Source organism: Chiloscyllium plagiosum, unplaced genomic scaffold, assembly GCF_037043375.1.
Source record: "Chiloscyllium plagiosum isolate Xiang-an unplaced genomic scaffold, Cpla_swu_hap1 HiC_scaffold_6, whole genome shotgun sequence".
Lineage (NCBI taxonomy): Eukaryota > Metazoa > Chordata > Chondrichthyes > Orectolobiformes > Hemiscylliidae > Chiloscyllium > Chiloscyllium plagiosum.
The window spans coordinates 114,729,918-114,746,867 of NW_028270144.1; the positions used below are offsets into that span (position 1 = coordinate 114,729,918).

At 40.1% G+C, this 16,950-nt stretch overlaps 1 protein-coding gene across 2 annotated transcripts in view; it reads right to left on the minus strand.

Moving 5' to 3' along the window:
• The window catches only part of ppp2r3b (protein phosphatase 2, regulatory subunit B'', beta), a 127,361-nt gene that overhangs the window by 22,935 nt on the left and 87,476 nt on the right, over positions 1 to 16,950 (minus strand). For both annotated transcript variants that reach the window (XM_043692333.2, XM_087988375.1), the window contains exons 6-11: positions 16,100 to 16,186; positions 15,304 to 15,460; positions 13,389 to 13,437; positions 11,031 to 11,120; positions 5,373 to 5,548; positions 1,123 to 1,241 (exon numbers count right to left, since the gene is read on the minus strand). In XM_043692333.2, the coding sequence (XP_043548268.1) occupies positions 1,123 to 1,241; positions 5,373 to 5,548; positions 11,031 to 11,120; positions 13,389 to 13,437; positions 15,304 to 15,460; positions 16,100 to 16,186 (678 nt within the window). The remainder of the gene's footprint in view (positions 1 to 1,122; positions 1,242 to 5,372; positions 5,549 to 11,030; positions 11,121 to 13,388; positions 13,438 to 15,303; positions 15,461 to 16,099; positions 16,187 to 16,950) is intronic.

Here is a 16,950-nt window from a genome sequence, read left to right on the forward strand (position 1 = left end):
GGAATTCACTGCCATGGAGCACAGTGGAGGCTGGGATGTTAAATGTCTTCAAGGCAGAGATTGATAAATTCTTAATCTCGCAAGGAATTAAGGGCTATGGGGACAGTGTGGGTAAGTGGCATTGAAATGCCCATCAGCATAATTGAATGGCTGAGTGGACTTCATGGGCCGAGTGGCCTTACTTTCACTCCTATTTCTAATCATCTTATGGAAATTTCTTCACTTAGAGAATGGTGAGCATATGGAATTCTCTGCCACAGAAAGAGGTTGAGGCCAAAACATTGAATGTTTTTAAAGAGTTAAATATAGTTATTGGGGTTAAAAGATATATCGAAAAGGGCATGGTGAGAAAGCAGGAACAGGGTACAGAGTTGGACAATCAAGTATGGTTACACTGAATGGAGCAACAGGCTCAAAAGGGTTGAATAGCCTACTCTTGCTCCTATTTAAGATGTTTTATGTTTCTAAGCTTCAGCTCAGAGATCCATTCCTGTGGAATCACAACTATTCATGTTGCATCAGCTGAAGCTGTTGAATGGATTGTTAACCCTGACATTAAACTATACTTGCTTTCTCAGGCAAATGGATTTTTAAGAAAAAAAAACAATTCTGCATTATCCCCAACAGTGCAATGATATTACAACTAAGGCTGGGGATGCATGGTCACAACCTGGTGCTGGTTCAGGAAAGAGTCAAACAGATGGGTGCTAGCATTGTCAATTTCATCCACGTATCTGGTATTATCATGTGATTGCAACTACTTTCCTAGCAGCACTGTTGGTGCACCTAACCCCCCAGCCCAGCCCCCACCATGACTGTAATATTTCATGGCAACAGCTTCCCACCACCTTCTCAAAGACAATTAGGGATGCACAATAAATGTTGGCCTAACCGGCAATGTCCAGTGAAAGAACACAAAATAAAATCTCCAAACTGGTGGCACTGCAAGATAGTGAGATTCTGTCGTGGTTAGTGCTAATAAGAGAGCGTAGAAAACTCTTTCATAGTTACAATAACATATCTAGATAGAGTAGGTAGAAACATTATCCTAAGGGATATGGTTAGAGGACTTGAAGATAGGCAGATTTGAGGAAAAATAAATGTATCAAACATAACAATTACCCTAGGAATAGAAAATGGATCCTTCTGCTCATGTTCCAGATACTTGCCGATGTTAAAAAGGGTGTCAAAAAATACATTTGCCATCTTGCACTTCTTTAAGTCATGAAGTGTTATTTTTCCTGTGGAAACAAATTGGCAGTTAATTTCATGGAAGTGAAGAAACCATTCTAACAGTACAGATTAAACATACAGTACATTAATTTATACTCTCAGACAGCTTAGAGTTTATCCAGTGATGGTCAGATGAGGGAAGTATTAATGTTCTTGGTGTGCACTGTGTTAACTGAATCTCAACAGGGCAGTCTACATACTGCAGTGATAGTCACATGGATTGGCATCTACTGACCCCCAATTAAAAGTACACACACAAGTGTCAAGAGAGGTCAATATCAGGTTAGCCAAGACTCCCCCCTTTTTAAATAAAAGTGTGAGAAAGTTAGCAAGTAAAATACTTATGGATACACATTTCTTTTTGGATCACTTGTACAATAAATCTTGAATATTGCTGAAAGAAAGGATACATTTTGTCGAAAGGTTTTCCCTGGAAATTACCAGGACAATTCAATAGCAAATTAAACAGAAGACGTATATACATTATGAGTGGAGTGTGGGGATTGGTTGGAAAGTGGACTCTGATTGGTAGAGGCCTTGGAGAATACACCAGCAAATGACAACCGAGAGTTTAATGGTCAGGCTTTGTTTAAATTTTTATACTAGACAAGGTGACATGATTTCTCAGGCAATGCTCTCCGAAATTAAGATTCTCTATTTTTATCGAGTTCAAACCGGTGCAGTGTGTATATATTTCTTTTCACCTACAAATAAGCAGCCTTTTGTATTACCAAATGTATATTTCATATTGCCACACTATGAGCCCAACTCAGACCTGAATTGGCTATCAGCACAATTTGTTGCATACTCTGGATTATTCAGCTAATCATGTAATCACATCTAATGTCATACACTATGTTGAGAGTTTTGCATGTGTGGACTGGTTGTTTACAGCCAGTACAACGCCTGTTGCAAACAGCTACAGATATGTTGTTTGATACCACCTGCCAGCCTTTGGGATCTATAAGGAGAAAGTGAGGTCTGCAGATGCTGGAGATCAGAGCTGAAAATGTGTTGCTGGAAAACGCAGCAGGTCAGGCAGCATCCAGGGAACAGGAGAATCGACGTTTCGGGCATAAGCCCTTCTTCAGGAATGAGGAAAGTTTGTCCAGCAGGCTAAGATAAAAGGTAGGGAGGAGGGACTTGGGGTAGGGGCGTCGGAAATGTGATAGGTGGAAAGAGGTCAAGGTGAGGGTGATAGGTCAGACTGGGGTGGGGGCGGAGAGGTCGGGAAGAAGATTGCAGGTTAGGAAGGCGGTGCTGAATTCGATGGATTTGACTGAGACAGGATGGGGGGAGGGGAAATGAGGAAACTGGTGAAATCAGAGTTCATCCCTTGTGGTTGGAGGGTTCCTAGGCGGAAGATGAGGCGTTCTTCCTCCAACTGTCGTTTTGTTGTGGTCTGACGATGGAGGAGTCCAAAGACCTGCATATCCTTGGTGGAGTGGGAGGGGGAATTGAAATGTTGAGCTACAGGGTGGTTGGGTTGGTTGGTCCGGGTGTCCCAGAGGTGTTCTCTGAAACGCTCCGCAAGTAGCCGGCCTGTCTCCCCAATATAGAGGAGGCCACATCGGGTGCAGAGGATGCAATAGATGATGTGTGTGGAGGTGCAGGTGAATCTGTGGCGGATATGGAAGTTTCCTTTGGGGCCTTGGAGGGAGGTGAGGGGGGAGGTGTGGGCGCAAGTCTTGCACCTCCTGCGGTTGCAGGGGAAGGTGCCGGGAGTGGAGGTTGGGTTGGTGGGGGGGTGTGGATCTGACGAGGGAGTCACAGAGGGAGTGGTCTTTACGGAATGCTGATAGGGGAGGGGAGGGAAATATATCCTTGGTGGTGGGGTCCGTTTGGAGGTAGCGGAAATGACGGCAGATGATGCGCTGTACATGGAGATTGGTGGGGTGGTAGGTGAGGACCAGTGGGGTTCTGTCCTGGTGGCGGTTGGAGGGGCGGGGCTCAAGGGCAGAGGAGCGGGAAGTGGAAGAGATGTGGTGGAGGGCATCGTCGACCACGTCGGGGGGGAAATTGCGGTCCTTGAAGAAGGAGGCCATCTGGGTTGTGCGTTTTTGGAACTGGTCCTCCTGGGAGCAGATGCGGTGGAGTCGAAGGAATTGGGAGAATGGGATGGCGTTTTTACAGGGGGCAGGATGGGAGGAGGTGTAGTCCAGGTAGCTGTGGGAGTCGGTCGGTTTGTAGTAGATGTTTGGGATCTATAGTCAACATCACACTGACATTGAACTTCATACACAAGATTAATTTGTGTTAGATAGTATGTCTTTCTGGCTTGATGGCAACATCCTGCTAACTGCGAACACAATACATTGATACTGCATAGTAACAGTGTCAAATTGCTAGATTCACCTGCTAAACATTTGCAATATTTTACATTCCCAGAGTAATACAAGGTGAAATGGATGCTTTCCAAGAGCTCAAGTCTACAACATACAGCAAGAAATGATTAGCCGACTTGTGTTGGTTATCCGGCAGGATGGCTTTGACATGTCTTATTTCTGTATCAAGCTTGTACACCAAACAAATGGCTAGAGTCCTCTTTACAAGATGCCAATAAGGTCATGGAACCATACGATTCCCGTCATGCATACTGACCAATGAAGGTAAGTTTGTGGTAGACAGCAGAAGAAAACAAAGTGGCTGATTTCTCAGATCAGCCACTTTATACGTCAAGAAAGGGGAGGTCATTTAACTGCCCCATTTCAGTTGAAAGAAAGTGCAGAACAGAGCCCATCAAGGCATGCAGTTCAAATTCAAATACAGCAAGCATATCATTCACAGATCCAAAAAGTGCAAGAGGTAGAAGGTTAGTTCATTCCATCGAAGATATGTTTCCCAATGCCTTCACAAATGAGAAGGAATTCTTTGCAATGTATGTAGAAAACATGCTTGGTTGCGACAATTCACTCAGCACTTTAGTAACCACGTCATGGACACTGGTAATGGGTAGAGTGTAAAGGGACAAAGCCTGGCAATTAGCAGTCAGTGAGCATTCTCTATGACAATGCCTCTACCCATTAGTCTACCTGCCAAATCGCCCTCATACACTATAAATATCATTTTTCCCTTTAGTTTGTTGTGAATTGTTCTGATGAGTATAAGGTGAAAGCTTTGAAAAAACTGCATCTTCTCAGCAAAACTCAAATTCTTCACTAACTAAAAAAAACTTTGATTGTTAAGAAGTTTTAATTTAAACCAACAATCAAATTCAGATAAATCTTGCTAGGTCAGCTGATTTTACTAATTTTCAGCTTTTATTTTGATGCTAAAACATCCACTCATTTTACGCTATTGCTTATTACTGTGATGAAAATTTACTCAAATATCAGCAATATTAAATCTAAAATAGCTATCCATGCTTTTTGCTAGTTAAATAATGGCAATCAACCACAGGAAACTGATTTTGTTAATAGCACCCTTATTACAGCCTGGCTGAGATCACTAGAAATTGCATTAGAGTGGAGAAAGTTCTACTTTTTGCTTAACTACTTAAAACATAGGCTGTAAGCACTTTATGTTGACAGTGACTGAAATATACCATGCAGCAATTATCTTTCAAATTGATGAGTGAGGGAACACAGACATAGACAGAGGGAGAAAGAATTCTTATTCTTCTTTAAGCCAACAGAATTTGGACAAAAGTTCAATGTCGTCAAATGCATTTTACACAAACAACATCAAAAGCCTCACTTTACAGTTTACTTTTTGAAGTGGAGAAACAGAAGTATTTCCATCAAATTTGTAAACAGGACTCTATGCTTTTTCTGATTTTTTTGTTAGGGTTTAATGAGTACATGAATACAAGTTTTCTAAAAAGCCTCTATAAGTGTTCATGTGATAAGAGTTCAATTCCTAGCAGTTGGGTCATTTAAATTTAGTTCATTAAAGCTTTAATTAAAAGTTAAAATGACAACAGCAACTGCTGAATTGTTAGGAAAACGGATTAGGTTCACCAATGTTCTTTGTGGAAAAACTTTCGTCCTTATCCAATCTACATGTGACTCCAGACTCACTGGCTTGGTGATTTACTTCCCTCTGAAATGGCCTACTGATTCACTCCATCATGAGCAGTTAGGGATATTGACTGAGATAGCAAATGCCCACAATCACTTAATGAACATCAAAAAAAATACCTTCACATTCTGGCTTAACTAGATCCAGCAACTGACATAGGCAGTCTTCAAAAGGCAGTGGCTCAATAGACATGCACTCTAGCTTTTTACACTGGTCCTCGTAAAAATAGTTCAGTTCATACATTGACAGTACACCATCTCCATCAAGGTCCATACAGCGGAACCAGTACTCAATGCTGTTGGGGAGGAAAAGAATAATGTTATTAAGCATTATGAGAACCTAAAAACAAAACTAAATCCCAGCATGCAGAACAGATGAAAGATTGAATGAATTTAAACAGATCGTTCCTCAGAATGGCATGTCTGATATTCAAAGATTAAAAAAATGAAAACAGAAAAAAACTGGAGGCACATTTCAATTTAAAAGTGCAAGTTTTTAAAAACTTTGTAGAGTCTGTCACAGACTAACACACATGCATTATCAGAGCGTTTTCAATTTAATTCAATAAAGCCTTTGATAAGGTTCCACATAGTAGGCTGTTGGAGGAAATGCAGAGGCATGGAATTGAGGGTGAGTTAGCAGTTTGGATTAGAAACTGGCTTTCTGAGAGAAGACAACGTGTGGTGGTTGATGGAAAATATTCAGCCTGGAGTCCAGTTACTAGTGGTGTGCCACAAGGATCTGTTTTGGGACCACTGCTGTTTGGCATTTTTATAAATGACTTAGACGCAGGAATAGGTGGGATGGATTAGTAAATTTGCAGATGATGACACTAAAGTTGGTGGAGAAGTGGACAGTTTGGAAGAATGCTACAGGTTGAAGGGGGACTTGGATAAACTGCAGAAATGGGCTGAGAAGTGGCAAATGGAGTTCAATGCAGCTAAATGTGAGGTGATGCACTTTGGGAAGAATAACAGGAAGGCAGAGTACTGGGTCAATGGAAAGATTCTTGGTAGTGTGGATGTGCAGAGGGATCTTGGAGTCCGTATACATAGATCCCTGAAAGTTGCCACCCAAGTGGATAGTGCTGTTAAGGCGGCATATGGTGTGTTAGGTTTCATTCGTAGAGGGATTGAGTTTCAGAGCCGCAATTTCATGCTGCAACTATACAAAATGCTGGTGCGGCCACACTTGGAATATTGTGTACAGTTCTAGTCCCCATATTTCGGGAAGGATGTGGAAGCATTAGAAAAGGTGCAGAGGAGAATTATCAGGATGTTGCGTGGTCTCGAGAGAAGGTCTTATGAGGAAAGGCTGAGAGACTTGGGTCTGTTCTAATTGGAAAGAAGGCGGCTAATAAGTGATTTGATAGATACATACACGATGACCAGAGGATTAGATAGGGTAGACAGTGAGTCTTTTTCCTAGGATGATGACGTCAGCTTGTACGAGGGTGCATAACTACAAATTGAGGGGTGACAGGTTTAAGACAGATGTCAAAGGCAGGTTCTTTACATAGAGTGGTAAGGGCGTGGAATGCCCTACCTGTTAATGTAGTCAACTCAACCAGATTAGGGAGATTTAAACAATCCTTAGATAAGCACATGGATGATTTTGGGATAGTGTAGGGGGATGAGCTGAGAAAAGTTCACAGGTCAGCGCAACATCGAGGGCCGAAGGGCCTGTTCTGTGCTGTATTGTTTTCATATATACTGGATGCCTCACTTTCTCTTCAGATGCAACTCTTTCCTTCTTTAGGTTCCCTCCTTGATAAACAAATAGCTATCAGTGAGAATCTAACTATTCCAGGTCACAAAATTAAAAGTAGTAACTGAAGGCACTGATATGATACAAAAACCTATTACATCACTAGGTTGCTTTTACACAGTAAGACTGAATACTGAAAAGGGACAGGGGTGTGCACGCGCACAGAGCAAGTGTTATTGTCAAGGTCAGATGTTTACGTTTGGAGTGCTGGTGGGGATTCACAACGGCTGTGGTTTGTGCACGTGCAGTTTCCAGAGGCAGCTGACTATTTAAAAATGACCTGCTCTCAACTGAAATAGCATTTTGGAGTTCCTCATGTTTAAAAAATGAGGTGTGCAAGCCATGTAAAAGCAGGTTTGCTTTCACTGTGTTTCCTTTGAGTAGCCAGAGAGCAGAGGTAACTCTGAAGATATATTCCCAGGTCACTCAATAACATTAGCAAATTTGCTGATGATACAAAGCTGGGTGGCAGGGTGAAATGTGATGAGGATGTTAGGAGATTACAGGGTGACCTGGACAAGTTAGGTGAGTGGGCAGATGCATGGCAGATGCAGTTGAATGTGGATAAATGTATGGTTATCCACTTTGGTGGCAAGAACAGGAAGGCAGATTACTACCTCAATGGAATCAATTTAGGTAAAGGGGCAGTACAGAGAGATCTGGGTGTTCTTGTACACCAGTCAATGAAGGCAAGCATGCAGGTACAGCAGGTAGTGAAGAAGGCTAATAGCATGCTGGCCTTCATAACAAGAGGAATTGAGTTTGAAGCAAAGAGGTGCTTCTGCAGCTGTACAGGGCCTGGTGAGACCACACCTGGAGTACTCTGTGCAGTTCTGGTCTCCAAATTTGAGGAAAGACATTCTGGCTATTGAGGGAGTGCAGCATACGTTCACGAGGTCAATTTCTGGAATGGCAGGATTACCTTACACTGAAAGACTGGAGCGACTGGGCTTATATACCCTTGAGTTTAGAAGACTGAGAGGGGATCTGATTGAGACATATAAGATTACGAAAGGATTGGACACTCTGGCAGCAGGAAACATGTTTCTGCTGATGGGCAAGTGCCGAACCAGAGGACACAGCTTAAAAATACGGGATAGACCATTTAGGACAGAGAGGAGGAGAAACTTCTTCACCCAGAGAGTGATGGCTGTGTGGAATGCTCTGCCCCAGAGGGCAGTGGAGGCCCAGTCTCTGGATTCATTTAAGAAAGAGTTGGATAGAGCTCTCAAAGATAGTGGAATCAAGAGTTATGGAGATAAGGCAGGAAGAGGATACTGATTAGGAATGATCAGCCATGATCATATTGAATGGCGGTGCAGGCTCGAAGGGCAGAATGGCCTACGCCTGCACCTATTGTCTATTGCCACTCTGAAGAGATGAGGGAATGGATATCAGTTATCCTTTGGTGGTGGGGAAAACAATGGGTTCCTTAGTGGGAGGGGTGGAATCAGGAACCCTTTGGCTGCATGTTACAGTTACAATGTTCAAAGGACATCTGGATAAACACACGAATAGGAAAGGTTTGGAGGGATATGGAGTAAATGCAGGCAAGTGGGACTACCTTGGTTTGGGAACATGGTTGCTGAGCAGAAGGGTCTGTTTCCACATTCTACACTTTGAAGACGCGTCAAAAAATGCATTAACACCTTGGAATTGAAACTGCCAAGTATTCACCTATCTTGAAGGGGTTTTGTAGAGGAAGTTAGGAATCAATGGTTGGCATGGGTGAGGCATGGAGAGTTTGTGGGTGAGAGATAAAGGAAAGTTTAATGTGTTTCCCCTTTTGGTAAGGCAACATGCTGTTTGGATGTAGTTCTGGTGGAGGCAAAGTACTCTTTGGGAGAGGTAAGACACCTTTGTTGGAGATGTTGTATCCCTTCCAATATGTTTCCTGAGGCTTGGTGCCGGAATCTGTTCAGGCAGTAGCTAACTCCATTTTAAGTCTGGCCATAGTTCTTTAGCATCGCTCCCTTATTTTTGAATACCAACCTCCTTGGGATAAAGGTCAATATTCTATTAACTTCTTTAAATTACTTGCTGCACCTATTATGTTGACAATTATATAATTAATAGAATTGTTTCATTGGGAGAAGACCAATTTTCACACCACATTAAAAACATGTACATTAGCACTAGCATGGTTGTGCAACATTTTTACTTAAATAGCTGTTAATTGTACTGATTAACTAAACTCATTGATCAGCAGCTCTTAAAGGGCTGTTAGAAAAGGCCGCTAGCATTGCACACTCACGAAATTGAAGTCTTGTGCGATCATTGGATCTCAATTTACTAGGTTTTGATGCTCTGGAAATGATCACCTTTTCAATTTTCAGCTGATGGTACATTACACACGCACTCCACAACAGTTAGAGTGGAAATTCCAACGTGTAGGAAGCCAAGAAGGGAGAGAGAGAGATTGGATAGATTGAATGGCAGGGCTGACAGAGAAAACAGATAAAGTAGTAGCCGGAAACAAAAACAAAAATTGCTGGAGAAATTCAGCAGGTCTGGCAGCATCTGAGGAGAGAAAGCAGAGTCTGTTTTGAGTTCAGTGACCCTTCTTCAGGTGACTCTTTTCTCTGCACAGATGCTGCCAGACCTGCTGAGTTTCTCCAGCAATTTTGTCTTTGGGTCAGGTTTCCAGCATCCACAGCTCTTTGTTTTTTGGTAAAGTAGTAGCTTGTTCTCTTTAGATGCATTCCTGCTACTTCCTGCTTCATATTCAATTAAGTATATATCAAGAATACATCCTGTTGGTGAGAGGAATGGTATGGCATGGTCTGTGTGTGGCCAGCACTAGTGACAGCTGCCTTGCAACAAAGCAAAAAGAAAAACTTTTATTGTGGTGTCAAACAAGACTGTGTAGGATTCTTACAGGGAGACTCCATTCCCAAACAGCCGATCAACGCAATCGTTTCAACGGAAGCTCAATTTTCTTTAAGTTTCTATCATCTTCCAAGGAAATCGTCTCTATTGAGGCCAATAACTGATTCCAAAATATTTTTAGTTTCCATTTGTTTGTTACTTTATTGTAATTTATGCAGTTTATCATAACAGTAGGAACTTGCATCAAACCAAGAATTTAAGCTGAAGAAATAATACTGCCAGTCCAACATATAAATAGGATCACAACCCTAATTGGGGTGGGAGGTGTGGTAAATGGATTTTTATAACTCAAATATTTAAACTGGATCACTTTCCCAAGTTTGATAGAGTCCAGACCAAGTCCAAAATAAAGTGACTATCTGACTCAGTGACATAAAGCCATACAGCACAGAAACAGGCCCTTCGGCCCAAGTCATCCATATTGATCAGGTTTCCTAAACTGAACTAGCCCCGTTTGCATGTGTTTCATCCATAATTATCTAAACCTTTCCTATTCATGGATGCAGATTTGCTCGCCGAGCTGGAGGGTTGGTCAGCAAACCTACATCTAAAACTTCAACCTGAGTTACAAATCTTCTCAAAGCTCGCTTTCCTATTCATGTAATCATCCAAATGTCATTTAAAATGCTGTAATTGTACCCACTTCAACCACTTCCTCTGGCACCTTGTCTCAAATATGCATCACCCTATGCATGCAAACGTTGCCCTTCAGGTCCCTGTTAATTTTTTTTCCTCTCACCTTAAACCTAAACCCTCTAGTTTTGGATTCCCCTACCTTTGGCTATTCACCTTATCTATGTCCCTCATGGTGTTATAAACCTCTATAAAGATCAGCCCTCAGCCTCTTACTCTCCAGGGAAAAAAGTCCCAGACTACCTAGCCTCTTCTTATAACGCAAACTTCCCAGTCTTGGTAAGGTCCTTGTAAAGCTTTTTGCACCCTTTCCAGTTTAACAGCATCCTTCCTATGGCAGGGTGACCGGAATTGTATGTAGCACTTCAAATGTGGCGTTCCCAATGTCTTTCAAAAAATAATTCAACATCACAAATATTATCTATCCTGTTTTAAAAAAAAGTGATCAGTTGCAACCTTTGTGATCACCCATGCAAAAAACCTTTCACCTGGTTGATGTCTTTTTGTCTTCTTCGGAAATCAAAAACCAGACAAAGTCCGCATAACCGATCTTCCTTTCATTTGGAGATTTCCTGTGCCTGTAAAGAAATGAGCAGTCTTAAAGTTGGACGTTCAGATCATTGACAACTTTGTGAACAATCTAGCTCTAGTTGTTTGTAGGATGAAACCTCTGGTTAAAAATATTTGGCACAAGGCCATCATCTGTTGTGGCACACCATCTGCTATCAGGCAGAATCACCCTTGCACTTTTTTAACTTGGTGCAATTTTTGTATGAACAGGTGCTGAAAATGTGAGCTGACAATATTGCAGTGAGTGAAATAGGTTACCTGGGACCGCAGTGAACAGAGCACATACTGTGTATTGTCTTAAACAATCAGATTAAAGGACTGTGACATACATCTTAAAACGTATCAACAGGCACAGAAAGAAAAGTAATAAAAAGCAAGCACTGTATTGAGAGAAAGACAAAAATTATTTTTCATTTAAATACTTAAAATTCCAAATGACAATTAAAAGCAGGTATGAGACCTCACACACAACCAATAATTTTCAGTTTCACAGAATTTGACTGGCCATATATGTTTACCAAGTTTTTAAAATGATGCAAAGGATGATAGTTTAAAGAACACCGATTATTTGGTTGCTTCTGATTGTTTAAAAAAAAGCAAAACACCCAAAATACTTTAATATGGCAAAATATTCATTTCTATAGGCACTTGATCACATTCAAAACTTAAAAGTATATCATTTTAATTCTAAAGCAAAATACTGCAGATGTTAAAAATCCGTGGCAAGTAATGGAGTTGATGTTTCAGATCAAAACTACCTCCCATCTGTCATATTTCTTCACTGAATTAATGCCTGCAGTAACATTTTTCAGACACACATGCACTGCAGTTGGCACTTGCTGAGATGGTGATCATACTGATGAGATGGAGCAATTCAGCTATGCTTGTTCTTATATCACCCGCTCAAATGTCACATGCACAGACAAAAGAGCCAAACAAAAATGTGTTCCAAGTTAGGTTCGTGACCTGGAAAGGTGCAGATTAGGATCAGCAGCCCTGATGTTACCCACCTTCAAGGTGGACAAATAATTCCTTATATTTCCTTAAGTGTCATCCAGTTTGCAGGCAGCTAAGAGGAACCAATGATGACTCAGACACCTAAAAGAATTTTGCAAGTTGCCTGATCTCTGAAACTTTAGTGGGGAGGGTTAAATTGCAAAGCCTGTACAAAATTAGTGAGGTCTTCTTACTGCCAGAGGAAGTGGTGGAGGCTAGTACAATTGCAACATTTAAAAGGCATGTGGATGGGTATATGAATAGGAAAGGTTTGGAGAGATATGGGCCAGGTGCTGGCAGGTGGGACTAGGTTGGGTTGGGATATCTGGTCGGCATGGACGAGTTGAAACGAAGGGTCTGTTTCCGTGCTGTACATCTCGATGGCTAACTGTACACAAAATTGGAGACACCCAGAATACAGAGTACAGTTTTGATCTCTTAATTTGAGAAAGAATATACTTGCACTGAAGGTAATTTAGAGAAGATTCGTGAATGTGATTTTCTGGATGAAGGGGCTGTTTTCAGGAAAGGTTGAGCTTACACTCATTGGAGTTTAGAAAAATGAAAGTTGAATGTTTTGATTAAATGATTCTAAGACTTGAATGACTAGATACTCGGAGATACTTCAAGAGAGGATGTTTCCTACTGTGGTTGAACCCAGAACAAGGAGGTATACACTTCAAAATGGTGTCTCTCATTTCAAAATGGTGAAAAGGAGAGTCACTATTAACATTTGGAATTCACTACCTGAGAGCAGATGGAGGCTGGTTCATCAAATTATTCAAAACTGAATTAGACAGCTTTTTCACCTACAAAGGTGACAAAGAATACTAAAAAGGAGGTAGGGGAGGGAAGAAGAGGGGAGACAAGGAAACTGAAGTCAAGTCACAACAAGTTCAGGCATGATATTGAATGGCAGAGTAGGTTCTGGGGCCAGGCGGCCTATTGGTGCTTCTATTTTCATATGTTTATAACTCCCTAAACTAAGAAAGAAATTTGATTATAAAAGTTTTTCCATCACCAATCACGAAAAACAAATGGTAAAAATCACAACACCAGGTTATAGTCCAACATGTTTATTTGGAAGCACTAGCGCTAGTGCTTCCAAATAAACCTGTTGGATTATAACCTGGTGATGTGAGATTTTTAACTTTGTACATCCCAGTCAAACACTGGAACCTCCAAATCATGAAAAACAATGGAACACCTCAATTTAAAGCAATTATATAAATTCAATTTTTTTTTTAAACCTGCATCTAAAAAATACTCGCAACATTTACCTTGTGACTGCTCCGGAGAAAATTCTTTCTATCATTCTGCTAGATATAGCTGAAAGTTAAAAAGGAGAAGCATCAGTCAAATAACAATTTGAATAAACAGATATTTCATCAACAATATAGTCTGTTCAAAATCAATGGATGCTGAAAGACATGCTTCATTTTAGACATGCACTCACTATTTCTGTGACATTACAGCTTACTTTCACTTCGTCTTCCAATCATGCTGCAAGAAAAATCTAATCAACAGCCATTTCAAACCAAATACAGTACATTTGGTAACAATTTATGCTTTAAAATAAATTGTCTCTCTTCTCCCCCCTACATCAATGGAGTTTCAACTACAGACAGAAATTTGATTTGGAAATGTTCTCCAGGGTTATAACAATTGTTAAATTTGATCAAAATTGGCTTAAAAATGTTAAGTACTAGTTAAGATGTCGATGGGAAGATATCCAAGGACTAAACAGTCTCCTTATTTTCTCTCTTACCAACAGAACAGAAAAATATCAAAATCAATTCACACGAAATAATTAAGTCCACAATGAAAAGCAGGTTTCTGTTCCAACATCACAACCACTTAAATCTATGATGACTAGGATTTTCCACTTGTACATATGGCAGCCTGAGAGTTTAGCCCCCAGCAACTGACCGTTCATAATAAAAGAGGTCAGAAAATTTGTTGGATGGGTCAGAAAACCCAGCCCAAATATTCAAGGGTTGCAATGCTTTCAAAATTTTATTTTTAGAAAACTAAAATGGATGCAAACTAAAAACTGGCACCTAAGACTTCCACAGTGGTGCTTCTATTTGCCAGCCTTGCTTTCTGTCAAATATGTAAACCCTCTAAACAAAAAATTGGCAAGGCCATTCACCCAGGGTTTCTGAAGCTGTGATGAAGCTGTGAGTTCACAACCAAATATGCTCATCAGGTGATCCAATTAACAAAAGGTAACTAGAAGTCACTTAGCAGTATAGAACTAGAATATTACTGAAAGAAAAACATACCAAAGCTTTTTGTCATCTAATCATCAGATTAGATTTGCAAGAATAATGTGAGTTAGCAGATAAATGTGCATTCTCCATGGCAATACTTCCAATCACAAGCCCATTTGCAAATAAAATTCGCACTAAATCTCATGCAGTATAACTGACTTTCCTTTAGAATATTCTTGTAACTCCATGCTGATGAGTGAAAGATGAAAAGCTACAACAACAAGTCTCTCTTTTCAGCTATACTAAAGCAACCAACTTGATTTGGGATTTGAAAGTGTACTACAAATGCATTAACGTTATTGGTATAATCCTGAGACAGCATTACTTTATTGCCTGTGTAACCTGGTGGCATGAGAACTTTACAGGTAAGCAAAATAGCCCAAGGTTGAGTAAAGTAAGTATAAATGCTCAGGAGCTCCAATTCAGCTCATGCTCATAGATTCCCAATAGTTGAAATGATGGTCAATATTCATGTTCCAGTCATTATAATTATTCAATTAGCCTCAGAAATGAGCAATGAGATGGCTTTTAAACGCTCATTTATTTTCAATAAAATAATTAACATGATATTCAAATGAATGAGTTTGGATAAATGGAGAGCAAAAGAAAAATATTTCCAAACTGGTATTCTCACTATGGTAAATATAGTTACTGTAATTTACACACACGCTTTACTCTAGAATAAAAACCTGTATTTACATAATCACAAGTTAATTGGTAAAACGAGCAAAATTAAACATAAGCAACACAATACTGGTTTCTGTTTTGTGGTTAAGTTTATGGTCCATTAAGAAAAGAGGATTGGCTTTGAATAGTTGTTTTTCTCCAGATAGCTTTCATCATTTATTTATGCATGGTCTATCATTTGAAACCAAAAACAGCTGACTCTTAATAACCTGCTACTTCATGTTGCATGTCATACCATCATCATTGTGCCTTGCCAGGTCCTTCTGATCAATGTAGAGGTCATGGTCAGTGTCAAGTTCCCAGAATTTACAATAGATCACATAAAAGTGCTCATAGGAGAAAAATTCTGTGAGCTGATTAATGTCCTCTTCCTCTTCCAGCAAGGCTAGGTTCTACGAATTAAAAACATACCCTTACTTTAGGATTCATATAAACTATTCAAGAAGTAATTACGCCAACATTGCAGATGATTAACTATCAGCAGATGTAAGTTTAAATTCTGTCAATTTTAATCAAAAAATTATTGGCACCATCATTATTTACAAGCAAACAGTCAAAATCCATAAAGTTTTATCTTTAGTTTAGAATTGCACAATTCTAAGCTAAATATAAATATAAAAGTTAGATTTGACAGACTAATACCTTTCATGTCATTCACAATAATAGGGGCTGAGACATTTCTCCAGTTATAGATATTGAAATTTACTGCAGCCATAATTAACCTAATACAGCTGATACTGCTGACAGTTGGACTTAAATAATTATACATGCATACTGTACTTCAGTATAAGCCCTGAAAGACGTGACCTGTGGGCCATGTACGCAAATCCAACAAGTCCTATGCAAAGGAAGTTTATTATAAATAAACAGATGAAAGTGCCAGTAATGATTAACGTAGTTAGGTTTTTGAATTCGAGATTTAAGAGAAAACAACTTCTGAAATAGTGAAGTACATGACAATAGTGAAAAAGGACAGAAAGGTTTCTGTAAGAGCAGGTTAAGAATACCAAATAGATTGCAGGAGACCTTACCTGTAGAAGGCTGCTTTTTCTAATTTCTGTACATGTTATACGTCCTGTCCATGATCTGTTTACTGTGTAAAATATCCTCTGAATAACCTGTTTAATAGGGCACCAAAATTACATGATTAAAAACTAGTCTAATTTCCAGATAGCAGTAAACTAGGAGAGGCAGCTCAGAGATTATATAAATAATTAAATGAGACATACAAGGTCCAGGTTGAAAGTCTTTGACAGTCTGATTAATACCCAGAAAATGGTAGTCATTAAAGCAGCTACAGAAACAGGTCCTGGTGAAAAGAATGAGAGAAAGAACAGGGAAGGTCTCTGACAGGGCAGAAATGATAGAATGCTAATCGAATGCTGGTGCATGAAAAGTGGAGTAATGAAACAAGGAAAGAAAAAGATGCATTCAGAGGAAATGCAGATATCTACAGCAGAGTAGAAGAGAAGATGAAAACTCTCAGACAAAAGTTCTCATGCCCAGTGAATTTAGTGATAAATAACTGGCAGATCCCAGGGATGCAGAAAACTCAACAGGGATCCCATTCCACCACGAGCCCACATCTTCTCCATTTCCCAGTGGTTCTGGTGTGCCTGTTCCCCAATACCAGGTGCTGCAGTTTTAGGAAATTGGAGCAGTCATTAACATCAAACATCGTTAAAGGCAGAAGATGCAAAAGTGCTTAGCAGCTTTTCTTATATCATTCATGGGATGCAAACTGCTGCTGGCAAGGTCAGCATTTATTGCACATTCCCCCCTAGAAAACTGTAGTGAGTTGCCTTCTGTAGTCTGCTGCTCTCTGCTAAACCCAGTTTTGTTTGGGAGCAAGTTCCAGGAGTTTGAATGAAAAAGGAGATAA